Below are 27620 nucleotides of genomic sequence, written 5' to 3'. Positions count from 1 at the left end.
GGTAGATAGATAGTAGTTATTCATTCACACATGATGCATTAAAATATCAGGATGTAGAAAAAAAATAACTTAATACAGTATTTGTTTTTTATTTCTTTGTTGATTTAATATGATAGTTAATATTTTAACATCCAGTACTTTTTACTATAAAGAAGTGAATGAATTATTATAATTTTAAAATATTTATTTTACATTTAAGTATTTAAAATTCATCAATGAATAGAGATATAATGTATTTAAATATAAAAAATATTACTCCTTTCATTGTTTTTTTTCTCCTATGATGTTTGTAATATTTTATTTATAAATTAGTTCATTTGCTTGTGAATTGAGAGACTCGGTATCTAAATCAATTCAATAATTACATCTCATGTCAAGGTTGTAAATATTTGGGATAAAAATAATGAAGCAAGCAGCAAAGCTCTTTGAATATAAATATATATTTATGAATATTATGTTTTTTGTGTATAAAAAATCATTGAAATAAATTGATGGCATGAACATCCTACATATCTTGCAAACCCCAAATTAATGATATACTTTTACAAATAAGAAGAGATATTCCAATTGATGCACGCGTGGTAAAAGATTTTTCTCTCGTTTTTTTATTTTTTGGTGCTATATATGAAAAGGACGTAGAGAAAATCAGTGTTAAAATCATGAGGGTAAATCGGTCATTGAACGGAAAAGATTTTTTTTTTTTCTTTTGTAACTTCTTGGCGAAGAAGTCCTCCAAATTAGATAGGGGCAAAATGGTCCCAAAAGATTAATTTCGGCACAAGAAAATGAACGGTTCCTAAGACAAAAAATAGATAAATAAATTATTCCAACGTCCATGCGGGGAATGAAGGATAGTGATTCACTGTCTCAATACCACCAAAAACACGTGCTTGTGGGTTATTTTGCCACCACGTGGCAGAACATTAACGAAAACCTGATGGGGTGCAAGTCCATCCATGCCTTTGGGTGATCTCCGCCGTAGGTGATTGTGAAAGAAAAAACAAAGGGGAAACCGTTCCGTGCTGACTGCTAGGCACACCCATGGGGGACCATGACGCAACACAAGTGTAGACATCCAGCAAGTTCTGGCAAACAAGTCTGACCCAGTTTGACTAAAGAGGCTTGCTTGGTCTTTGGGCTGTGGAATTTTTTTTTCTTTTTATTTGTAGTTTATATTTGTTTTTGATGCATGTGCTTCCCTGATATATTATGACCATATCAACCAGCCAGTCCTTCATTCCTTCTAAGATCTACACACAAATCTGGGCAGCAATCACATTGATTTATGTGCCTTCTATTCTAATTCAAATAATATATAAATTTGTTCATTTACTTTTGACAAATATATGTTAGACAATTCAAACTTTCAGAAATGCTTCACCAAGTGAATCAAAATAAGTTAACAAGCATAACTGTTGACAAAAACGTCTCAAGTTAGTAAAACTTTTTCCAAAATGAAATAAATAGGGTAATAAATGGGAGCAGATTTGGAGATAGATGAGAATCGAGTACATTTCCAAATTTGGAAAGATAAACAACCATACACTACATCTACATAAAACATCGTCAAACGATGAAACATACACGAAATTTCTTACTGTCCTTAATGACAAAATTTAAACGTAAAATGCACTACTACCAGATAAAAGATTTGTTTCATTTCTTAAAATCAGTAAAAATAAAAAAACGTTACCCCAGAGAAACCGCTACAAGCTTAAACCTCACCAACATCATAGAATTGTACGCAAATCGTAATGGTCCAATGACCATGTAGAAACAAATTGAAAAAGCATAAGGCAAAAAAGGCGCAGTTTCAACAACAATTATTACCCTTTCTACTCAAAGAATACAGTTCGAAGCTGGTCAAGGAAGTTAAAGCAAAGCTACAAAAGCAATTTAAAATCAGTAAGTCAAAGAAAGCAGCACTTGCTTGATAGTCGGATACCAGCCCCACTTATAGTAGATCATGAATATGACCTTGCATAAGATTCCATTTATGTTTTCATTTTACAATCAATACCTGAACTGAAATGTGAGAATTTTCAATATTTACCTACATATAAAAGATTCATACCATTCGGTCACCAACAGCTCTTTCTAAGCTTAACGTCAAATGGACAAAAGCTTTTTCACAGCATAATTATCAGATTCGAACTTCTAATTCTAACTAGTGGCAGGATCACTAGAGTGTGCCAGTATCGAAAAACCAAAGAGGCAAGGTAGAAGGATAAAAATAATAACATAAAAAATAGTAAAGAACTGAGATTAGATCAAATCTATAATATTTTATACCCCTAACCAAAATTTTGAGTCACTAACACCTGTGAGCATTTTCAGATGGTTAAAGCAAAAATGTTGATTTGTGTTTGTAAAGGCCTCATATATATCTCCAACCCACTGAAGCAAAAACCTGGGGGTTGCCTGCCGCCTATTGTATACCCTAGTTGCCCTAACTATCTACACGTAGCAGGTATTTACCAAAAGAGTAACCAGCAGCTCCTCAACAGAAGAACATTGACCCTGCCACTTTCTGATTCAACCTGGGGAGCTCTTGAACAGGGATACTTCCCGCAGATGTCATGCGTGCTGAAGATGTTTCTGAATGTTCCTCAAACTTCAAAAACTGGCCCATCTGATGTGCAGCAAGGTGGGCATAGCAAATAGGAGCCACTGGAGAAGAAAGCGAAAAAAATAACCAAGATTATGAAATAATAAAGAAAATAATAATTAAGCTAATTGATACAATTTTGTATTGCGAAACATGAAACTAGGACAGGATATGGGAAAATTACCAATTGAGATAGCAGTTGTGCTCCTTTGGTATCTGTAAAAAGTGAAAGAAAACAGTCAATGAAAAGGTCTGCTACTCTCTATGATGGCAGAGTTGCAGATGGAGCTTGAGAACTTACACATATGACAGAGAGTGGATAAGATTTTGCAAATCATCAGGAGCAAAGCCAATCTCATCAAACAAGACATGGTAATGTGCCGGCCTAGATGTTCCCTGTTAGAGGAGAAACAATGCCCTGGAGAGTTAGCAATTGTTTCACAGGTATAACATTAACAGAATAAGCAAAGTCAATTTCAACCAACTGATACATATCTACATGTATATTACTCAGAAGCAAGGAATCCAGATAGATAAAATATAAATACCAATAGTAACAACAGAACTTACAATCATCCCTGCATGAGCACACATGTAGAAATCATAGTTTCTTGGATGCACAATTTTAGCGTCCACAACTGTCCCTGTGGAGGAGAGAGGGAGAGAGTAAATCAACAAAGTATTAAACCAGAGAGGAAAATAAAATATCTTGAGGAGCAGACCTGGTGGAACATTTTCAGGGGCATTTGCTTGGAATAATTTAGTATGATGATTCTTTTGAGCAACAATTACTGTGAACTTAGGAACATCAGACTCGCCCAGATGCTGATAAGCCTGTATAATATAAGTTTAGCCATTTAAGAATTGACTATTATGAAGAAAAGAAGAGGTCATGAACTACCTCTTAGTGGAATCTAGACAACCTAAAAATGTTCTGGACAAGAAAGCATGAATGCAGGGAAAAGGCACAACACTTGTAATTGCCCTTTAAAAACACCAACAAATTTGTAACAGCCCCTCCCCTTTCCTTGGGAGATGGTGGATATAGCAATAAAAAGAGAAACTAACGTTCCAAAACCTACCTTAATGATTTGCTCCAGCTCAATGTCTAAAACTTGGTTAAATTGAGATTCACTTACTCCATCCCTAAGAAAATTATCAAAATCAATAATTTAAGCAATGAAATATTTCAAAGTACATCAGAATGAAACAGAAGGAAATCCATCCTACAGATCAGATGCAATGATGCATAAAAGGCATAATGAGAAGCTTTAACCAAATATGAATTAAATTGTCTAAGCCAACATTTCAAAGTGAATATGATTGGTTATACAAGAAATATGAAACAATGATTTCCATCTTTTGTTTCAAATCTTAAGAAACAAGTGATAATATAACCTCTTGCATACAAACCAACATGGTCACACATGCACATCAAAACTTAATGGCAACTCCCTCCTCCATTGCAGAAACCAGTTAACAAGCTTAAAAACCAGTAAAGGGAACAAAGACCCTTCCATATCCACATGTTTTTTTCTCACTTTTTTAAAAAAGTCTGAGGATATTTGAATTCCAACTGTCTAACTCCTACTCCAGAATTAATAAAACAAAAATGAATGAAAACAAACATATGAGCATACATACCTGAACACAATAATCTGTTTTGGTTTGCAACCATTGCTGGTTTTAAAGAAATCTAAGAGTAATTCCCTGCAACAAAAGAAATGAACTCACTTTTGGATTTACATTAATCTTAAAATATATCCATCATTTTACTTTTACAGCACCATATAAGCCAGTGTGACACAACATTTATGGTGGTATCACCTCAACATATTAAAATAAAATTTAAATACATATTGACGGTGCATCAAATATCTAAACAATATGACCAACATGCCAACACATCAGAAATCATATTTTTAATGCATGGTAATATTATTCATTCAGACATTCAGTATAAAATAAAAATATATATAATTAATGGCAAAGAAATGACTAAAAATTCATCTTGATCTTGTTTATTAAAGAACCACAAGAATAACAGTCTTTCAAATCATATAAAAATAAAATCAAAACATAATATTATATCATAAAATTATACTTCAATATCAAAGCCCTCAAAGGGGAAAAAGAGCATTAATGACCACAAATGGAGTTCTGGGTACGATTTTACTTGAATACCTGATGATACCATCATCATTTCCATTTGCTAATGGCTTATATAAAGCATCAATCATCTCCAACTTTGGTGATTGTGTTCTCACAGATGCTCTGTACCTTGAAATCAGTGGCCAGCAACGTGAACCAACAACCTGAAAGTTACAGGAGATTATAGTAGTAACTAGACTATATGGCATCACCAAATAAAGGGAAAAGTTATAATGCTTTAAAAAAAGTCAGAAATTAATTACTGCAGCTATTGATGGGATATCTGATCGACCAGGGGAGCCATGAGAGACATCCATTCCCAAAATCAATGTAGGAATATCTTTTATCAAAGGAAGATTTGAGGGGCGCTCTACTTCCAACAAAGAATTGATTCCTCCAAGCTATACAGAAGACAGACAAGAAGTAAAAATCACAGTGCATCAGAGGTCTAGATTAACATAAAACAATTCTCTAAGATCAAAGATATAAGATTTACCTTTGCATTGATTTTAAGGAGTACATTTGTGAGGTATTGGTCATTAACTTTTACAGGGCAAATGCATTGTGTGACAATTCCAATATCACTAAGACATTTTTTCTTCCAAGGTCCTTTTCAATGCATGGAAAATGTCAGATGAATAATCAAATAGGAAATGAATATCAATAACAGGAAAAGCCTTACCATAAATATCAGAGTTCTTCCTCACTGGCAAGACACATAGAATAAAATCAGGTGGGCCAGGAAGCTTTGATTTAATCAGATCAAACATCACTTCCACTCTAGCAGCAGGGCTGGCACCAACTGTCTGTGGATCCTCCTCAATCAGTGTGTGTGGGCGTTCCATTTGCTTCATGGATGTATACATTCATATAAGTCATTAAAATAATCAAGTTCAATAGGATTATAATCCAAAACAGACAACATATGGCATAACTTACAATGCCCTTGTTTCTTGCACAACTGATGAGATCCCTTGAAATGCGACTAATGTCACAGCAGGCAGAGAAGTTGACAACAATCCAACGTTCAATTTTTTTTGGATCCAGAAGTTTCTGCAAAAGGATGGAAGGTAAAATACATAAACATAAACTGTAAATCAAATACTATAGCAAAGAAACAAGAAATAAGTCAAACTTTGAAGCACGGAGCTGCAATCAATTAAGATTGGGACAAACACTTTATACTATTAACATTAAAAATGAGATAAACAGAATATCTCTCTCAATGCTACCTTGTTGTTAAAGTTCCAGCGTCCGTTTCTTGGGATACAAACCTCATGGTTACCAACCTTCAACTGTTAATGACAACAGAAAACTCATTATATTGAACCCATGATGCACCTTCAAAGTGGGCAGGCTCTCCTGCTCTGTCTCTTCCTGACACAAAGAGAGCAATAATACATACCCTTGGGGCCTCAAGGACACGACCATCAACTTCTGTTAATTGTTTTCCTGTGGAAATTCCACATGCAGAAAGTACAGGATCCTCATTATATTGGTTGCTTCTCACAGCCTGCCAGATTAATGAAGCATAAAATTCTGTAGTCAAGATGCAATTACACAAATATGGATATGGCCATAAGAATGACAAAGAAACATACATCAGTCAAAGTTCGTATTCTATCCTGAGGCTTTTGCCTGGATCTTTCAACCAGGGTTGATCTTTGATTCAAAGATAATGCTTTTGTATACCGCTGAAGTGAAACAAGTGAACAGAGCTAGAACACCACAAAATGGAAAGTCAGAATTTTAGACATGTGATAAACGTGTAGAATGTACTGAACTAAAACATACCAAGCACAAAAAATCGACAGACCTCTAGTGGTAAATAGTTAGGCCGCTTTGGTTTACCAACATCAAGGCAAGGCAAGCCTGCAGAATGCCTAAGTTCTATTCCACAGTGTTTAGTGAAATACTCATACACTGTGATCTCGACGGTCTGCTCCTCACCAGAGTTACCATTTTTCACTTTCATTGGGAAGCTAAGAGAAACAACAGAGAAAAATAAAACCAGAATTAAAAATTTTTCAAGGGGAAAGAACACAATTAAAGTTATGGAAAGGATAATTCTCAAGGAAATGAGGACATACTATAGTTCAGCACAGGGCTTCTCACTCAGACCAGTTATTTTAAATTCCATATTACTGTGTCTTGTTTTAATCCTCATATTCTTCAACATTCGTTTGGCCTGTAGGATTTACCAAGTTTAATTTTCAAGACGAAAAGTAATGGTGAATACTATTTTTATGCTGTTCCATTCTTACCTTCGGCCAAATAATTTTACGAACATCATTTACATTCTGGTTGGCTTTTAGAAAATCGATCACTGGTCCAGGCTTTAGAATCATTGTTGTAGATACATCTGCACAAAGGTATGAAGATGGAAATCTTAACAAACAAAACAATGATGAGAATTAAAAGTTTTTGGATCAAAGTACACGTAGCATGAACATAACGTACCCATATTCAGAGACAAGCCCCCCTGAGTGGGACGAAAACTGGAATGGAAACCCCGCAGCCCTAATACCCCTCCTCCCACATCAACATAATTCCTTGAATCATCATGAAAGAAGGACTGCCTCACCAAAAGGCACCCCCTATAAATCCAACATCATAATTCAAATGAGACAGGACAAGCAATATGTAAAGATATACAAGACACACATTTGGTACAACGAAAATGATTAATATTTGGAATAAATGAAATCGAAGGAAAGAACATTAAATACCGGTTAGCAGCTTGCTGCCTCAGAATGATGTCGAGCACTCTCAATGCATCCTGAGTGCTATTATCAGACTCAACTCCTTCCAGGGCAAGAGATATTGACTTCAAAGGTATTTTAGCAGAATATCTTAGTTCTACTTTGTAAGTCTTTGACCTGAAAGAACGCTTCGTTCGCTTACCAGTCCCAACAGGGCTCCCGTCACCATCAAGACTCCCAATTTCACTACCAGAGAGTGAGTGATTGCAACAAACAATTTTAATAACTAGATTCTAACATACTCAGAATCTAAAAATCAGCAAAGAGTAAAACAATATACCGTTTTGCAAATGACTCCTCTAGCACAATTGTAAAGTCAAACTTCTTCTGTGGCAAAGGACCCACCGTGTACAAGCTCTTCTCACCATCATATGCAAACCTTTTCCCAGCAAGTTCGGAGGAGTACATTTGGTAAAGCTTATCAAGTAGTTTTCTACCAATCCCCTTGCTTTCAACAGCTCTATTATCTTCTGAAGAAATTGTAACCTGCAAATCACATTTTACTAAATATTCATCTTTAAAAGTGAACTTCCAGAAAAACAGACCCACAAAATAAACCTACAGTATACTGGTAAAATACTGCATCAGTGGCATTGACAGAAACTTTGAAGTGATTGGTGAGCAATGATATGTGTCGTCCCCTCATCCCAACCCCACGCCTACTGACAATAGAATACTTGGGGGGCTTCATGCTCTCTGGCTTCACATTGGGAGGCATTGTTGGTGGTGGTGGGAGCAGAGATGGGGATTTACCTGCTTTTTCAGTACCTTCTGCTTTCTCCATCTTGAAATCAATCAAAAACAACAGAAGTACTACATTAATAATTTTAGTTAAGACCAATAATTACCAAATATAGTAAACATGCAAAAATTAAGGCTAAGGCTCTGTTTGTTTGGTGCTTTTGCTATTTTCCTTTAGCACCATTCATTTTTTATTTTTTACGGTTTTCATTCTATTCATTTTTTTCCAAAAGAGTAAAATCATCAACCAAATGGAGCCTAAAATATATTAGACTACAAAACATCTTGTGGTATGGTAAAATGTCATAATCTCTACAAGAACACAATATTAAAACTAAGAATTTTCATTGATTTGATGAATGGCTTCAAATAGATAATAGGAACTAGTGCTTTCTTGCAATATTCTATTTAAAAGCCATCCATTCTCAATTAGGAAATCCACAGCATAAAATTGATCCTTCAAATGAAAAGCAAACAGGAAAAATAAAGAGAAGAAATTATCTTAAAAAGAAATCATACAACAAATGATAAATAAAAACAATATACGAGAAACTAGTTGTCAAAGATTACAAAATTTCAGAAACAGCATATAAGATTAGATACAGATAATGACCAACATAAAATCATACAAACAATTTTCTATTGACAAGGCAGTGCAATCTTGTGTAAAGGAAGGTAAATTGTTAATAGAATAAGAAAAAAAGACAAACTTGAATATTTCACCTATGAAAGGCAAAGCAGAGAGACTGACAGTAAAATATCATACCAAACTGAGTTTGGCAGGGTGAAGAAGCAGAGGCATATTTGCCCCCTTCACCTCCCCCACCCCCCCACCCCTTTTTTCCCTAGCTTTTTTCTTTTTTTGGATTACTGAGTAGCATAAGCAACTTAATGAGACAATATTAAAACATCTGAGAATTCTGCGCTAAGAGCATCACATAAATGAACATCAAATGATTTTAGAAAACATTTTCCCGAATTAAATATCATCCCAGATGAGTAAAATTTCACCAACAATCCTGATAAGATGGAAAACAAAAGGAAAGGTAGAACAACTAGGTGTCACATAAGTTTATAGACCATTAATAGCAACTAGAATGATACTACTTTTCTCCTAAAACCAAAAGGTAAAATCCAAAAATAAAACAAATTACATAGAAAATCTTTGAAGAAACCAGAAAAACATGAAAGACCAACAAAGCAAAAAATGAGAAAACAAAAGAACATGCAGATTAAAAATTTAGATATAAGATAAATGGACAACCATATCCAGTATGTAATGTACAGTCCCACGACCCCAGTTTAGAGTTTTAATAATTATAAATTGGAAGGAAAAAGAGATAAAAACGAAAAGGTCACCTTAAAGAACTATTCTAGGAGAGCAAAACTCAAATGTTGGCTCTGTTTTGGTCCATAATTTTGTTATTTGTCTTTTGCTTCTTCTTCTTTTTTTTTTGCAAAAAATAAATAAATAAAAAGCAAAAGGCAAAAATAAAAAACAAAAGCCAGATAGCAAAAGCATCAGCTAAACAGAAATCTTAAGCATGAAATTACTTCCTTTTTTCAAAATATCAAATAGCTCCACTTTAAAAAAACAATAAAATGCCAAGAATAAAAATAAAATAAAATCGGCATTCATCTCAGCACTACTCGCATTCAGTTGCTCTAGACTCAACAATGGAGGACAAGCACTGACCACTGAGGGATGAAAAAGGACAAAAGCAAAGACTCGCATTCAGTTACTCTAGACTCAACAATGGAGGACAAGCACTGACCACTGAGGGGTGAAAAGGGACAAAAGCAAAGAGCAGAGAATTTCTTATTCTAAAATACAGCTTATTTTATCCAACAAAAACAAGGTTAAAAGCTTCTTTTAATTGAATATTTTCTCTTGTTGGGGATTTTTCATTAGGATTAATAAAAATCATTAAAAATTCTTAAGGAGAGGAAAAAGTTTGGAACACAAAAAGTCAAAATCACTTTGACGATGACTTAGAATAGCAAAAATAAAACGGCATTGTCGAACAAAATACCTACCCAAGGAATTAACGATTAAAAATAAAATAGAATTAAAATATGAGAAAATTAAGAAAAATAGCACTTGATAGATCTTCAGCGATTCCTCCGAAAAAAAAAAACACAGTGATCGAATGATAGTGGAGTCCAGCACGAGACAAGTTTCAAAAGTTATATTTCTTTTTAAAAGAAGTCTCATATTAACCACGAAAGTTAAAATAAAACAGGAAACCACTACATAGCTTAGGGAAACAAACATAAAATTCAAAGCAAGAAACGATAGAGTCATGAGACCAAAAGAGAAAGATAAAACACTAAAAAATTCAGTAAAAAAACAAATCATCATAGTAACTGGGAACAATGCAGTTCAAATTCGACATAAAAGAAAATCTAAAACAGGCACTAAAGAGAAAAGCAAAATCCAAAATATGGAAGCAAACAAAGAAACAAGAAAAAGAAAAGCATAAAAGCTTGACGATCAACGATCACCGAAAAGAGAAAAGCCAGCGAAATCATACCATAAAGCGAGATTCCTTGGGTTTTTTGTGGGGGAAATATGAAGGTAAATAGCCGGAAGAGAGACTCGGCTCTCAGGCTCTGAAAGAGTGAGTACGATGGACGGAAAGACTCTTCGCTTAAGGGAAAATAATAAAATTTCTGCTCTTTTATGGGAGCTGCACCAAAATTGAGGGGTTTTTTTAGTGTAAAGTCTTTAACACTCTAGTTTAAACATTTGGGATGATCTCCACCGTTAAAAGTACGTCAACGTTGAATTGACTGATCAAATCTTTTCCGCGGAGCCTGCATTTTACTTAAACTATGGACCCTAAAATTTTTAGCCGAGAAAAAGGATATTAATTTAATTCGAAGTTAGAGTAGTAATTTCGTACGAAAGAGAGCCGTACGAATATTCCTTGTGAAATCTTTATGCTAATGGACAAAAATAACCCTGCTTATCATATGAAATCATTAATCCTACCATATAAAATATAGTAAAAGATATATTCAACCAAAAGTTATCATATTCCATTAAAGTAATAAATTTATCTTCATCCATCAAATCATACCAATCTACCTCGTCTTTCTTCATTAAATCAAAATTTTGGGTTTACAGCAAATTCTTAGCATTGGGAATTAGCATAAAATATGTAATTTTTTGTCTTAAGTCGAAGCATATTTAATGTGCTAAGGAATGCAAAACTATACAATACACATCTCGAATGATGTAAGAAGCACAACGCATACAAAACTTACTTTGGTTACAATAGGTGGCCTAGTCGCGTAGGGCATATAATATTTGCTTCGGATAAAATAAGGAGTAAAAATTGTTCAATACTTGCTTCATAAAGCTAGTCAGCCATCATTATGCTGTTAGCCACGCGGTGACAAGAGCAAGTCAAATATTGAAAGGCTTTGCATATGCTCTCCCTCATTTTGTGTGTGTGTGCACACCAAATTTTGCATCCTAAATTGCTAAATGAAAATCCAATTTTTCTTTGAATTTGAAATGTTAAGAATCAAGTGTGAAAGTTGATATAGTGTTGACCAATTAGCTAATTTTTAGATAAGCATGAATTTAGATAGTTTTCTAATTTTTCCTTATTTTTGAATTTATAGGATTCAGGTAAGTTTTGGGTACCACTCAATATATTATATATAATCTTTCAAAATTTTGTAATTTATGAGATTTATGCTCTTGACATTAACACAATTTTTACCATCTTAACCAACATTTTGTTTGTAAACTAATAAATATAAAATTAATTTTTTATGGTTTTTACTTATTTAAGTTGTTGTTTGAGTTATTTAATTGAGTATTTAACGAATTCAAATTATTACAGTTCGATTTTGGATAGTATTTTGGTAAATATAAAATTAATTTTTGCATAATATACAAAAAAACCTTAAACTATTCAAGAAAATTTAAATAAACTCTTATACTTTTATTGTGTTCAATTAAACCCTTATATTTTTATTTTGAACCAAATAAACCCTTGTGTTTTTTATTTTGAATCAAATAAGCCTTTATGACTAATGATTAACTTAGTCAAAATGTTATTTATCATTTTATATCGCATGAAGTTAATATAGAATGCTAAAATATTATAATTGATTATGATATGATATGCTGATATATCACAATCAATGATGGCATGATATGTTAATTTGGCATGATAACATGATTATATGGCATTTTTCACCATCCACGTCAATGTCAAATCAATACGATGTAAATATAAATGACAAGTAATATTTTTACTAATGATAATAGTCAATCATTAGTCATAAGAACTTATTTAACCCAAAATAAAATACGGGACTTGATTAAACGTAATAAAAAAATAAGATTTATTAGAATATTCTAAAATAGTTTAGGAGCTTATTTAAGCATTATGCCTCTAAAATTTTTATATGGTTTTTAGTTGTTCGAGTTGTTGTTTGAGTTATTTAATTGAGTATTTAACATATTCAGATTATTAAAGTTCGATTTTTGATAGTATTTTGGCAATTTAATTTGAGTTTTAATAAGGCATAAGTGCATTCTTAATTAAATAGATTCAAGATCGACTATCTCAAAAAAAGCGGATACTTTACCTATTTTATACATATCTTTTACATCTAATTGCTTTCTTCTTAAGAACATATGAAATTCCAAGGTGGGCTAAGTAGTCCAAACAAGCCTTGAAGAAGTCCACATGCCCAAGGAAGCCTAAAAGGAGTCTAGATGCCAAAGTAAGACTAAAAAGAGTCTAGAAGCCCAATTAATCCTAGAAAGAGTTCAAAAGTCCAAATAAGACCAAGTCCAATTGCCTAATTAAGCCCAAACAACTCCATAAGAACTAGACAAACCTAAATCAAACCTTTGTCCCAGACAATTCGACCTAAAGTCCCATGCTAACTCAACACTATGAACAAAGATCCAAGGAGGCTCAAGTGGTGACTTTAATTCTTGCTTGAAATGGCATAATCCCAAATCTAGTTAAATTCTAGACTTCCAAAAGCAAAGGATTATACCCATGTTGCTTATAAAGTGTAAAAGAAAATTTGTGTTTTCATGCCATTGGTTACAATTTACAATTAGTTACCCCAGAGTCTTATGTAAAATTTTCTCGTTATGCGAAAGTAAAGATCCCACCATGTATGTGCAAGTTGTCATGGTCCATAAATTCGTGACCAATCCAGCTCGATTGGATCATTAAGCCAATAGTCAAAAATGTGTCGCACAGCAACATAAGAGATAAATTAACCATAGGGCGATTTGGCAACAAACTCAACATCAACCACGATCAAACCAACATCAATTAGGGGTTTATGGATGCATAATACACCAGCAACACTAGATTGTACGAGCAAGGTGCAAATAAACGGACAAATTTAAAGTAGTGCGAGATAGCAAGCTTATCTTGCCAAGCTTGCACGCACATGGGAGCCGCACATGCTATGCACACATAAGCCACACACATGGGCAATGTGCTTAGGGAACTGTGCATGTGCTGCGCACATAAGGAAGCCTCTTATTAGAAGGTTGCGCAAATACTACCCGCACATCATAGGGCACACACATATAGGTTGCACTCTAAAGGGTCATGTGCATCACAAGGCCTCACATGGGAAGACCACGCATCAGTGGGCTGCATGATAGAAGGCCACACATCAGTGGGCCATGCATTAGTGGGCCACACATCACCAAATCGCACACATTGTGCTTAAAGGACTCACGCAGGAAAGCAACATGCATGAGAACTGCAAAGATGGAAATCACACATCAGCAGCCCACATATAAAAAGACTACTTATATGAAGGTGATTTATTAGTTGCTAGGAATAGTAGCGACTAAGTTAGTATTCTATGAAAAATAAGACATTCCCTTATTTATATTTTTTTTTACTTGTACTACAAGTATAATTAGACTTAGGCAATTTCCTTATTTATGTTTTCTCATATTTTTACTAGGTTTAGTAGGTTATTTATCACAGTAAATAACCCTTTTAGGAGTCATTGTAAAGCACCAAGTTGCCAAACAAGTTAGTTAGAAAGCTACCAAGCAATTACTATAAGTCTTTGGTATTTTGTTTACTTCTGAGAAATAATACACTTATTGTTTCTCCCATTCCTTTCTTTAATTGTCTTACACTTCTGCATTACTTTTGTAATTAGGCTTGCTTAGTTTTCACGCACATGGGGGTTAAGTGTCACACAGATCTTGGCTAAAATTCTAAGCTCGTGACACAAGGCCTCTTCATGTATACATGGATTATCATGTAAGGAATTAGTTTTATATGAATTAGGATTATCATATGTGCGTGGGGCTCACCATGTAAGAATATAGATCACTATGTGTATATGGGGCTCTTTTTAAATATGTGTGCATTGCCATGTAAGGATTCAACCAATATGAATTGGGATCATAATGGTTGTGTAGAGCTCATCATGCAAGAATGCATATCATGTGTTTGTGAGACTCACCACACATGAGTAAAAATTTTGCCACGTATAAGGATGTCAATGGGTAAGGTCTTTGCTAATTTTGAGGTACTTGAATCTAAACCCTATTTATAAATAAGATACTTAAACCCTATTAATAGCCCAAATATTTTTAAAATTACTACCTTAACCCGAACTCTAATATATACCCATTACTCGATAATTACTCGAATCCGTTTAAAAATTCGATTATGTAAAAAAATAATTAAAATACTCTTCATAAGTACCCAATTATCCGAACCCAAATTCATACCCATATCTGTTTACTATAATATTTCTTATACATATTGTATATAATTCACTAATAATTAAATTTATAAAAACACACAAACAATAAAATTTAAATTTAAATAATAAAAAATAAATAGCCAAACAACAATTTAAACAACATATCCAAACAATAACTTAAATAACATATCCAAACAACAACTTAATCAATATATCTACACAACAACTTAATCAACATTACAAGTTTACAATAAGACAACATCTCATGAAAAATTCAATAATCTTCTTCCTTATCAGTATCAACCAGCATGGCAATTGAATTTTCAATTCTTAGAATTGATCCTACACAAATAAAAGAGATAAGAATGTATGTAACTTAAGACAATAGATAATTTTTTATATAAAACAAATGAAATAAAAATAAAATGAGTTTATTTACCTTTTGTTTCATTCCTTAATCAATTTGGGTGCACAATAATACCTCTAAAGTGTATAGATTAAGCCTACTTTGATGGTTAGTCACCATTCTCCCATCAGTGTTAAAGGCTAACTCAGATGCAATTGTAGAAATAGGAATTGCAAGAAAATCTTTGGCAATCATTTGCAAAGTGGGATACTTTATCCCATTTGTCTTCCACCAGTTCAAAATATCAAAAACTTTAGTAAATGGTAAAACTTTTTCACCTAAATAGTGATCCAATTCTGACTTCACATGCCCATCAGTAGAAGAACTAAGATTTTCATACAACATGCATTCTTCTAGTTCAGATGATTCATCAAATGTTGTTGCTAATGAATTTTGGGAAGACTTTGATTTTGGATTAATGTATTTACTCTGGTATTCATGAAGTAAATTATAACAAGTTTTCTTAACTTGTTCAATCTCATAAGATGCAGCATCACCATAAACTTTAGGAAAAAAATACAGTACCACATTCATTTTATACATAGGATCTAATATAATTGCCACAACTAACACAATATGAAAATCCTTATAATATTTTTCAAACTTGTTGAACGTTTTCCTTGCCATTGCACTAATTGTCACATCATTAAAGCACATCCAACTAATAATGGCAATTCGAAGTTTACACAACTTTGACAAAAAAACAAGTTGCAGTAGAATACTCTATCATAAAAAACAATTTAGTGAGATCATAAAACATTTTTGACTTTTCAACAAAATTTTTCACTTTATCCCAATCTTCCTCACTAGGCACACAAAAGTAATTTTTGTCTCTAAGTTTCAACTTAAGGAAAAGATCTTTATATTCTATAGCAATCTGAAGCATCACATAAGTTAAATTCCACTTAATTCTACAATGTAGGCTTACCTTTTTGGAATGTGGCACTTTAGCTTAACAAGCCACATTTTCAAATTTTTTCAATCTAGATGGACTAGCTGACCAATATACTACACTATTACAAACATTTTCAATCACATTTTCAATCATAGATAATACATCTCTCACAACAAGATTCAATATATGTGCACAACATCTCATGTGAAGAATTCTTTCATTAAGTAAAAGTTCAGAACCCAAGTTATTCACTATGATAGAAACCATACCATCTTAGAGCTACAATTATCCATAGTGATAGTAGAAAGTTTGTTCTCTATATACCATTCAGTCAAGGCATTCATCATTTCTTGAGCAAGAACACCCATGGTGTAAGGTGTTGGCACATATACAAATCTACATGTTTACAAAATAATATTAATAAGTTTACTTAATTTTTTTTCATGAAACCATTAATGTATAACATAACACAATTTAAAGAATTAGAATAAAAATTGCATACCTCAAGACACAACTTTGTAATTCCTCAGAGTCATCAATATAATGAGTAGTGACAAACATGTAACATTTCTTTTGATTTGAAGTCCACATATCCATCGTGATTGATATTCCGCTTTTTAACTTCTCAAATCGATGTTATAGCTTGGATCTCTTTAAACAAGAGTTGAAGACTAGTAGCAAACTTCTTAAAGCCAATATGAGTAACAATAGAACCAACATGAGTAACATGAGTAACAAGGGTTGAAGTTAAAACCAAAATGAGTAACAATAGAAAGAAGATATTCATTCAAGATTATAGCACAAGCTAGCTCATGTCTTGAAATGTCTTAATCAAATGCATAATTTTTAATCTGAACTTTTTCATCAGTTTGCATCTTTATCCCAAGTTGCTTTTGCCTTTCAAAGCATTGTTCAATGCTTGAATTTTTTCTCCTTGCACAAGTACCTATGTGAATTTTTAGGGCTTTTGTTCCATTTTTATTATTGGCCTTAAGAACAACTTTGTAATAATTGCAAATTGCCACATATTCTCCATTTATATTTTTCTTTTCAAAATGATTCCAAACCTCTAAAGTAAATTTACGAGGACATTTGCTACTTGAACTACATAATAGAAGTTTACTCCAATAGGCATGATTAAAGGCTGACTACCACTAGCATGAGTACTAGAAGGCTCAATTATATGTACTTGTTTTGAACTTGACCCTGTATATGTTGAAGATTGACAAAGTGCATTCCTGCAATTATTATTAATACTATCATCACAATTTTTACCTATGACCATTTTTCAAAAAACCTAGAAGCATAAAACATGACAAAATCAATGTCTAAATCAAGTTTTAAAAAAAAGTACAGCATCAATGCATGAGCAAACAAGTATTATTAAGTATCAGCTTTTAAACAATCACCAAATTTAGGGCACAATACCAACAGTGAAGTTAAAAAAGAGAGGAGATTTTGATACCTCTGGATGTGAAAAGTGGAGGTTTTGATACTTCTTGCTGGTTAGGAGATGTAAATATGTGTTTGGGGGTATAAAGGGGTTTTGCTTTTGCAAGCTTCATTTTTTGTTTACCTTACAAATTTTTGTTTCTGCATGAGCAGCGTGAGTTATTGCTCTGTTGTGATATTTCTATTGAATGAAAATTCTAGCTTTCTTTTTTTTTTTTTTTAAAAAAAAGAGATTTACTTGAATGGAGGATCCATGGCTATGGTTGAGCATTAAGCACTTGAACAGTGATTTGAGCACAAACTATAAATGGCTAAGAAAAGAAAGAAAAGAAGGAACGGCTTGTGGAAGAAAAGAAAAAAGAAAGAAAGAGTAGTCAGTAGCTAGGGGAAGAAAAGAGGGCTAAGGTTTACATATTAATATATTAATATTATTAAATTATAAATAAAATTAATATTATTTTATTGTTTAGTAATTATTAACTTACATAATAGTAATTATATTTTTTTATAAATTAACATAATATATAAAGTATTTATATTAAAAGACATTACAAGTTAATTAATAATCATAGTTTCATGAATTAATTTAATTAATTATATGGGTTTGTCTTTAATTACATGAAATTAAAAAAATTAACTAGGTTGTAAAACTATCCTAATCTCACAACTTCTTTTTAGGTGTATATATTATAAGTTTATATAAACAAAAGTATATATATTATAATTAATAATTTTATAAGTTATAAATTTTTGTAATATTAACACAAAATAAAAAGTAAATACGTTTATAGCTAAAGTACATATATATATATATATCATAGTAATTATATTCCTTATAAATTAACACAACATATGAAATATATATATTAATAGACATTACCAGTTAATTAACAATCATAGTTTCATGATTTAATTTAATTAATTGTCTATATGGGTTTATTTAATTCTAAAAAGAAACTATATGTGTTTGTCTTTAATTATATGAAATTAAAAAAAATAGTTAGATTTTAAAACTATTCTATTACTATATATATATCTATCAATTTTTAACAAAATGAATTACTTGCAAAGTCGGTAAAGGTGTGGTGTGTTTTTCATTTTCATATGGGTTGGAACTTACTCATTAGAAGAATTTTAAACATTTAATTTAATTATTTGTTTTATAATATATAAATAAAAATAAAATATTGATAAAAAGGTATCAGGTACCCAGATGGTTTCTAGTTGATGGCTTGCCTTTGATTTTGATTACTGAAAGAGTATGCAAAACATGTCAGCTTGGCAAACAAAACGTGTGTCATTTCCCAAAATCAGAAACTCGAGTACTACAAAAACGTGTGTTATTTTCCAAAATCACAAACTGGAGTGCTACTCAGAAGTTACAACTTTTGCATACTGATCTTGGTGGCCCTGTAAAAACTCTTTCTTTAAATGGGAGTAAATATTATCTATTATTCATCGATGACTTCACAAGGTTTAGTTAGGTATTTTTCCTTAAGCTTAAGTCAAATGCTTTGAATACCTTTACCAAGTTCAAAATGCATGTTGAAAACCAAACAAATTCAACAATCAAAAAGTTAAAAAGTGATAATGGGAGTGAGTACACTTCCAAGGAGTTTGAAGAATATTTGAGTAAAATTGGTATTGTGCATCAGTTGACAATTTCTTATAGTCCATAGCAGAATGGCATTTTTGAGAGAAAGAATAAAATGTTAAGAATTTTGAAAATATAGTGCCTTAGAAAGTAAGTATATTCTCATATTTAATTTCATTTAATTTATTTGTAATGAAAAGTACATTTTAATATTAAAACGAAGAGTTTGTTTTAAGTAAGCATTCATTATTTAATTATTAAGGTATCATGATTCTATTGAGATATTAAAATACATTAGTATAAAGAATCATACATAAGAGACATGTATTTTTATTGAATCTAAAAATTGTTCACAACCATATAATAAAGCTAGTCACTTTATTGTGTTTAGGCTGCAGTGCCCAAATTACTTCCAATGAAACGAATGTGATTTACTTCAAGGGAATGATGAGTCTCAAATTATCGAAATGGTTGACTTCGAGTAATGACACTATAATAGGAATTGTAATCTTGTGAGAATCAAATTTAAGTTTAACTGAAATCTTGATAGATAATGGACTCGTGTTTAATCTCCTTATAATCTTTGATATACAATGAACATGATCATCATGAAGCGTTGATATAGACTCCGTATTTTGGGATTATGATCGATATGAACATTTAGGAACATATATCCAAAAAATGGAGTATTAACATCACTTCTAGTAATTTTAGGAAGATTGGTGATTAATCTAGGTCTAGTGGACTGATAAATTAGCTACTCATCACATCTGGATACTCAAAACATTAGATCTAGAATATTAAATCACTAATTGGATGAAATTTACGTTTAGGGGACAAAATTGACATAAAAGGTAAAATAGTAATTTCTCCTTTTGTCATTGGATGGTTATGAGGGTTCACAATATAAGCTTGAAATTGGACAACTAATAATTAGTATCAAGTATTGAATTATTTCTTGTAATTATAATTAATCCAAGAGTGCAATCATGAATCTATGGTGGAGTGATTTCATGGCTAATAAGCTTGAATTATTTTTTAATGAGATTAAGAATAATTCTAAGTTTATTGGAGCTTGGAATATCTATGTCCAAATATATTTCTCACTTAACTTCGTAGAATTCAACTTGTTTAAGTTGGAATGCATGTTTTATTTGATTAATTCAATTGTGTACAATAATGGCAACTTAAACATGTTTGTCTTAATTTAGACAAAAAAATTTGTTTGGTCTTAATTTAGACAAGAAAATATGTTTGTTTTAATTTAAGACAAGAAAAACATGTTTTTTCTTAATCTAGACAAGAAAACATATTTGTCTCAATTTAGAGAAAATAACATATTTTTGTTTTAATTAAAGGCAAGAGTTGTCTTAAATTAACATAATGTTAGAAGGATTTTTGCAAAATGAATCTAGATATCCATGTTGATAAAAGGAGACTCCATATTTGACTATCACTTTTTTATTTATTATTAATTCTTTTTAAATAAAGATAGATAATAATAAAATAAGAGTTATTATTCGACAAGGAGTTTTATTTTATCAAGAACTCTAACTGATAATTAAAGAAATAAATAATTTATTCTTAATTTTAATTTTGATAATTATGAAGCATATTTGATGCTTTTATAATTCTAAATTGATGGTCAAGATTGATTTAAAGGTGTTTGATTTTGATTAAACTTTTAAGGCAAGAGTTTTAATAAAAAGAAAATAGATCAAAAGAAAAGAAATGTACGTACTTTTCTTAAAAAAGTTTTCAGCAATCATTTCTTTCGTTCTCCTCCAAACTTTGTTGTATCTTTCTTCCTCTCTCCCATTTTTAGCTGAATTTTTTATGAAAGAAAANAAAGAAAAGAAATGTACGTACTTTTCTTAAAAAAGTTTTCAGCAATCATTTCTTTCGTTCTCCTCCAAACTTTGTTGTATCTTTCTTCCTCTCTCCCATTTTTAGCTGAATTTTTTATGAAAGAAAAATAACCATTAATTTTTAGGAAGAAAAGAGAGACAAAATTGGTTGCCATCTTATAGTCTAGCATTTCACACCTTGTCCACTCAAGGTTCAAGTTGAAAGTATTCTTGAAGAATAAGTGGTAAACTTGTTTGGTCAATAAATCAATCATTGGTGTAGTGGTGTCCGAAAATAAAAATTTCAAAATAAAAGGTATATTTTTTTCTTACTTAATAGATTTTTATTTTTCAGGATGTGATTATGTTACTTGCAATGAGAATGATGTGTGTTTCTGCTTGTGTAATTGGATTGCTTGCTTCATTGATAAAAGAAATTTTTTAAATCTATGCTTTACACAATCACATCAATCCACTTAAATCTAACTCCATAGAACTATAATGGAGATGGCAAGATGTATGCTGATTGAAAAAGACTTACCAAACTCTTTTTGGGCAAAAGTTGTAACCACAGCAAACTACTTACTCAACATAATTTGAACTAAGGCTTTAGTAGACAAGACTCTGTATGAAGCCTAGTACAACTTTAAACCTTTTTTTAAACATTTGAAAGTCTATGGTTGCATAGGTTATGCTAAAACACCTGATGCCAAAAGGATTAAGCTATATGAGAAGTCTCTTGTTACTGTACATCTTAGGTACAGTGAAGTTTCAAAGGGTTACAGGGTACTGAATGTTAAAACAATGAAATTTTTTGTTAGTTGAGATATATTTTTTGATGAGAACATGAGACGGAATTGGGATACTAACTTTGTTGAAAGTACACAGAGCCAAGAAATTGTTGCAGATCACTATTTGAGTTAGAAGTTAATCCAAATTTAGATGAAAATATTGATTAGGCTTTTATAAGAAGAACAAGGTCTTCACAAGACATTTATTCCAAATGCTATGTTGATATTACATAACCTAGTTTCTTTACTAAAGTAGCTACAGATGGCAATTGGAGACAAGCCATGGAAGCTAAGATGTTAATGATTAAAAAGAACCAAACATGGATTCTCGTTGATAACCATCACAAGAAAAAGGTTATAGAAATTAAGTGGATGTATAGAATAAAGCTTAACTCTGATGGCTTAATCAACAAGTTTAAAGCCAAGTTGATTGTGAAAGGTTTCTCTCAAGTATATGGTGTAGGCTTCTTTGAAACTTTTGCACCAATAGCTTGACATGATATGATTAGGCTACTGTTGGCATTTGTAGTTGAAGAAGATTGAGAAATTTGGCATTTAGATATCAAGTCAGCATTCTTGAATGGCACAATCAATGAAGACATCTATGTTGAGCAACCTAAAGGCATTATTGAACCAGGCAAAGAAAATAAAGTGTGCAAGCTAATCAATACTCTCTATAGGCTCAAGCAAGCCTTAAAGGTATGGCATGAGAGGATGGATAGTTACTTATAGAGTTAAGGCTTCATTAGGAGTGAGAATGAACATACTTTATATGTTAAAAACTCCGGAAATGATGTTTGTTTGATAGTGTCACTTTATGTTGATGACTTACTCATCACTAAACCAACGATGATTTGATAAATGACTTTAAGGCTAAAATGTAGAATGAATTTGATATGAGTGATCTAGGGAAGATGTCCTATTTCCTTGGCCTGTAAATTTGTCAGAAAACTAATTGCATATTGTTGCATCAAAAGAAATATGCCTCAAAACTACTAAAGAAGTTTAAAATGGATAATTGCAAAGTAGTTGTGATAATTCTATTTTATAGAATTATTTTACTCTAATTTTGTTATTAAATATTAGCTAAGTCCTCAATTTTCAATTATAATTTACTTATTTTTAGTTGTTTTTATAATTAGGTTACTTTTAAGTTAGTTATTTTAATTTTATAATTATTTCTTTTAATTTGTTTATTATTTATTAGTTTTTATATTTTTTATAGGATTAAAGGCGATTTGGGCTTAATTTTGAAAAGTAAGGTGTTGAAAGACCCATAATCTGCTTACATATGTTTCAGTATTTTGGTCATATCTCAAGTTACAGAACTTCAAATGATGGGATTCTTCAATCATTGGAAAGCTAAGAGATAGAACTATAACTTTCATGAAGATCACTTTGCCCAGTTTTGCTTTGAAGATAGAGAAAATCATGTCGAAAAATGGCTAGACGTATTGTGCCTGGAATGAAAATTTGTAAAGATTGACAATTGATTTTTTTGGGCCTCTTATTACACTTTTAAGCCCAATTAAACCCTAAGTCAGCTAAGGAACTTTAGGTTAAGCTCATTAGTATAAATAGGATATGTTTGATAACATTAGGGACACAACCTTTGAGATATTCAAGAAGCTAGAAGTTGAGGCTGAAACTTGGAGATCAAGACGGCAATAAATGTTTTGTGTTTTTCCTTAGCTTTTAAATTTCTTGTTGCTTTCAACGGTTAAATTTATTTTAACGTTATTTGTTTTTACAATCATGAGTGGCTAATTTTCTTTTTCTAGGATTGCAATTGAACTCACATGTAGTCTAAGTTTTTAATCTATTTCTTACTTATTTTTAATGGGATTTAAATTGTTTATTTCAATTTATTCTTACTGCTTTTAATTGCCTGATCACCAATTAAATTGATCTAGGAACCTAAAAAAACTTGGGAAAGGGAGTTTAGAGTAGACTAAAATTGGGATAACATATGATCATAATAATTGATTTGCGTATAGGATAGGGATATACCTATAGGCCATATGTAGCCAGATTAGAGCCTGAACTTAATGAATCTGTTTTAATTTCAATTCACATAGGGATATAGTGTTTTGGTTAAAATAAATATTTTTATAAGATGAGTCGGGAGACCCTTATAAATAATTTAGGACTCTAGGTTAGCAATTCAACCCATTGAAATAGGTTAAGGAAGAGAGGTAAGATTTAAATGAAGTGTGAGGGATATTGTAATCTTAGGCTTGTTTGATTTGATATTTTCTCAAGTTATTATTACTTTGATTTTTTTTGTTGGTTTAAATTTTAGTTAATTAATTAATTTTGATTGTTTGGATAAGATTATATTGTTCTAATTTTTGTACTTAGTGAATTTTTAGATCAATTCCCTGTGGGATCGATACTCTGCTTGCTAATATACTATCTATTCGATACGTATACTTGCGTAGTATGATTTTAACTGACAAGTTGCAACTTCTTTAGCTTATGGTAGCAAGCTCAGTAGTGATGGTGGAGGTGCTGAGTTAGATGACATATACTACAGGAATTTAATAGGTAGTTTTTTGTATCTTTTTGCTATAAGACCTGATATTATGCATGCCACTAGTTTACTTTCTAGATTTATGCATAACCTTTTAAGATCCATTTAATTGTTACTAAAAGAGTACTCAGGTATATTAAAGGAACCCTGAGTTATGGCTTAAAGTTTAGTAAATCAGACAAAGAGAAGCTTGAAGGCTATTGTGACAATGATTAGGGTGGAAGTGTGGATGATTAAAAAAGTATTAGTACGTACTATTTTTCGTTTGGAAGTGTCATTTTTGCTTGGAACTCTAAGAAGCAAAACATTGTGGCCCAATCATCAACTTAAGCAGAATATGTTGCAAATAAGGCATTATGGTTAAGAAAGATTCTTCTGGATTTGAAGTTTAACTAAGAAAAATCAACTACACTTTGGGTGGACAACAAATCAACTATAGCCATGTCTCAAAATCCACTACACTCTAGTCCTAAACCATGGAAGGACCAAGCATATAAGGATCAAATATCATGCTATCAAGGATGTTGTGAAGCATAGAGAGATTTCTCTCAAGTATTGCAGCACCATTGATCAAATAGCATATATATTCACTAAAGGACTTAACAATTAAAGATTTGAGGGTTCAAACTTGGAGGCTACAAAATAGATCTTCAAGACGTGTGTTAGAATGAAGATCAATTTTGCTACATTTGGCGCGAAATGGATTTAAGTTTAATGGGTAACGTAAAAGACAAGTGTTTGTATTATGAATTCTTTTTAGTTACTTAACTGTGCCCATCATGTGCCTAGTATTCTTATTATTTATTTACTTTTTTCTTTATTCCTCCTTATGTCTGTTAGTTGTTATTTCTTTGGGAATGTAAAAGGCTAGGTGGCTAAACACAAAGTGTTTGTTAGGAGTTGCAGACTGTGTTGTGGGCTCAATTATTTTTTTCTTTTTTCTATGTTAACCATTGTTTGCAACAACATCGTTTTATTTTGCTTTGTAAACAGCCTTTTTATAAAAAGGCCTATTACCGTTATAGCAATTGTTTCTTCCTCAAAATTTTTTTCTTTCCTTTCAACTATTATCAATTATATAATATATATAAATAATAAAATATTGATAAAAAGGTATCGAGTTCGAGTATTGGGTACCCAATGGATGGTACCTGAACCTTACTCGAACTTGATACGGGTACTGAAATCACTACCTGTACTCATCTTAAATCCAATTATAAGGTACCCTATAACAAGGTACCATTTTCATCCCACGTTTGTATAAAACTCTCGTCAGGTATGCGTGAATCTCCATGTAGGATTTCGTCATATATGAACTAGGACCATCAAGTGTGTGTAGAGCTCGCCATCTATGAATGCGGTTCACCATGTGCATGGGGGTATGCGTGGATTATTGTGTAGACATTTTTCCATATATGAATTATGCTCATCATGTATGTGTAGAGCTCATCACGTGTCAAACCATGTTCTATAAAATAATTACGACGTCATTTACATGCTCAATAGAATGTTTGCATATTTAGAAAGTTCGAGAAATCGTTAAAAGACGATATTCCCCCTAATGGTACCATTAAGTCGATTAAGCCTCGAACTAGTTCAAATAGGAATTTTAAGGTGAAATTAAGAGTTTCACAGTCTATGAATGATTTAAAATGGTGATTTGGAGTTCGAGGATCAATTTGGAGTCAAAACGGAATTTTCACTATCTAGGGGTAAAATGGTCATTTGCCACTTGGAGACAAAATGAGAATTTTTAGAAAAGATTTTTTGGCCCCATTTGACTTATTGGAGTATGATTTGAGTATTGAAGAATGATTTGAGGTTTAGAAGTGAAAAATTTTAATTCATGTATAATTTGGAGTATAAGGGTGAAATGGTAATTTTGCCACCCTGGGGGTAAAACGGTAATTTTGCACCCTCAAAACATTTTTTCAGCACAAGGTCTTCATCCATCATCATTTTTGACCCTTGAATAATGTGTGGTGGAGATTTAAAACTTAAAAGATAAGAATTTTAAAAAATAGACCAATCATAGAATGTCATGTGGCAAGTTTAAATTATTATATTATTAACTATAAAAATCAGCCCACACCACCATTTTCTCTTCATTATGGCCGGCCATAGCAAGAAAACAAAGGGGAAAGGAAGAACAAACCATAGGTGGAAAGAAATTCAAGAGAAAAGTGTGGATTTTCATGGAAATCAAGTGGAAAAAGGTAAAATTTCTTGATTTTAGTTTATGAACTATTTTCCCTATGCATTTTCCCTTAATTTCCATGGTTGAAAAGCATGTTTTCATGATGAATTCATGGCTGGTCAAAATGGGTATGGAGAGAGAATGAAGTTGGAATTGTTTGATTTTAAGTTATGTTAGTGATTAAGGTTAGTTTAGCATATTTAGAAGCAAAACAACAAGAAAAGAATCCATTTTCTCCATGAATCTTCATGGCCAAACCTTCTTTGATGTGTGTGGGTGATGGATTGTTATTATTTCAAGAGAAATGGCTTAGAAAATGATGAATAATGGTAAGAAAATTAATGAGGAAAAATCACGGTGTTAGTGCACTATAATGGTCGAATTTTTCCATGAAGAAATGGGAGGGTTTTGATGCTGAAATTGATGTTATTTGAATTGTATTTAGTGAATTGAGATATTAGAAATGAAATGGAGCAATTTGGAGCCAAATCGGACACAATTGTCATTTAATTGGGTAATAGACCGAATTAGGTCAGCACCGCATTTAAGTTGTAGCTGAATAAGTTGCATATCATATTATGCATATACATCGAGCTTGAATTGATTTTATAATGATCAAGCATTAATGTGGTGAATTATGTATTGTACATTGTGGATAGACGGTGAGCAAATTACACTAGTAAAAGTACAGAGATTGTACTTGAAGACTGGGATTAGGAGTACATTGACTTCTAGAACTGTGAGTAAACTTATTATCATCTTAATTATTTACAGTAGTTTTATACAATTATGTGATTTTCTAGAAAATGGGTTTAAATGGTAAATTGCTATGTTTTAGGAGAAATTGTGATTTTATAAAATGATTTTATAAATTCTTTGAAAAATTGAATATTGGTTTTAAAATTAGAGTAATT

The 27620-nt window shown here is 31.8% G+C and overlaps 1 protein-coding gene across 1 annotated transcript; it reads right to left on the bottom strand.

Annotated features, from left to right (window-relative positions):
• On the bottom strand, positions 1927–10934 carry LOC18612364 (protein argonaute 16). The gene is made up of 23 exons (XM_007049132.2): positions 10797–10934; positions 8084–8305; positions 7802–8007; positions 7489–7707; positions 7220–7356; positions 7024–7121; positions 6850–6947; positions 6576–6741; positions 6361–6477; positions 6165–6272; positions 5992–6054; positions 5699–5812; positions 5442–5607; positions 5256–5368; positions 5023–5160; positions 4793–4923; positions 4253–4318; positions 3691–3754; positions 3331–3442; positions 3179–3252; positions 2910–3004; positions 2793–2824; positions 1927–2670 (listed from the first exon to the last, which is right to left on the bottom strand). The coding sequence occupies exons 1-23, from the start codon at positions 10797–10799 to the stop codon at positions 2501–2503; spliced, it is 2712 nt and encodes a 903-aa protein (XP_007049194.2). The 5' UTR covers positions 10800–10934; the 3' UTR covers positions 1927–2500.

This window comes from Theobroma cacao, chromosome 1 (genome assembly GCF_000208745.1).
Source record: "Theobroma cacao cultivar B97-61/B2 chromosome 1, Criollo_cocoa_genome_V2, whole genome shotgun sequence".
In the NCBI taxonomy this organism is placed as follows: Eukaryota; Viridiplantae; Streptophyta; class Magnoliopsida; order Malvales; family Malvaceae; genus Theobroma; species Theobroma cacao.
This window is presented reverse-complemented; position numbering and strand designations above follow the sequence as displayed.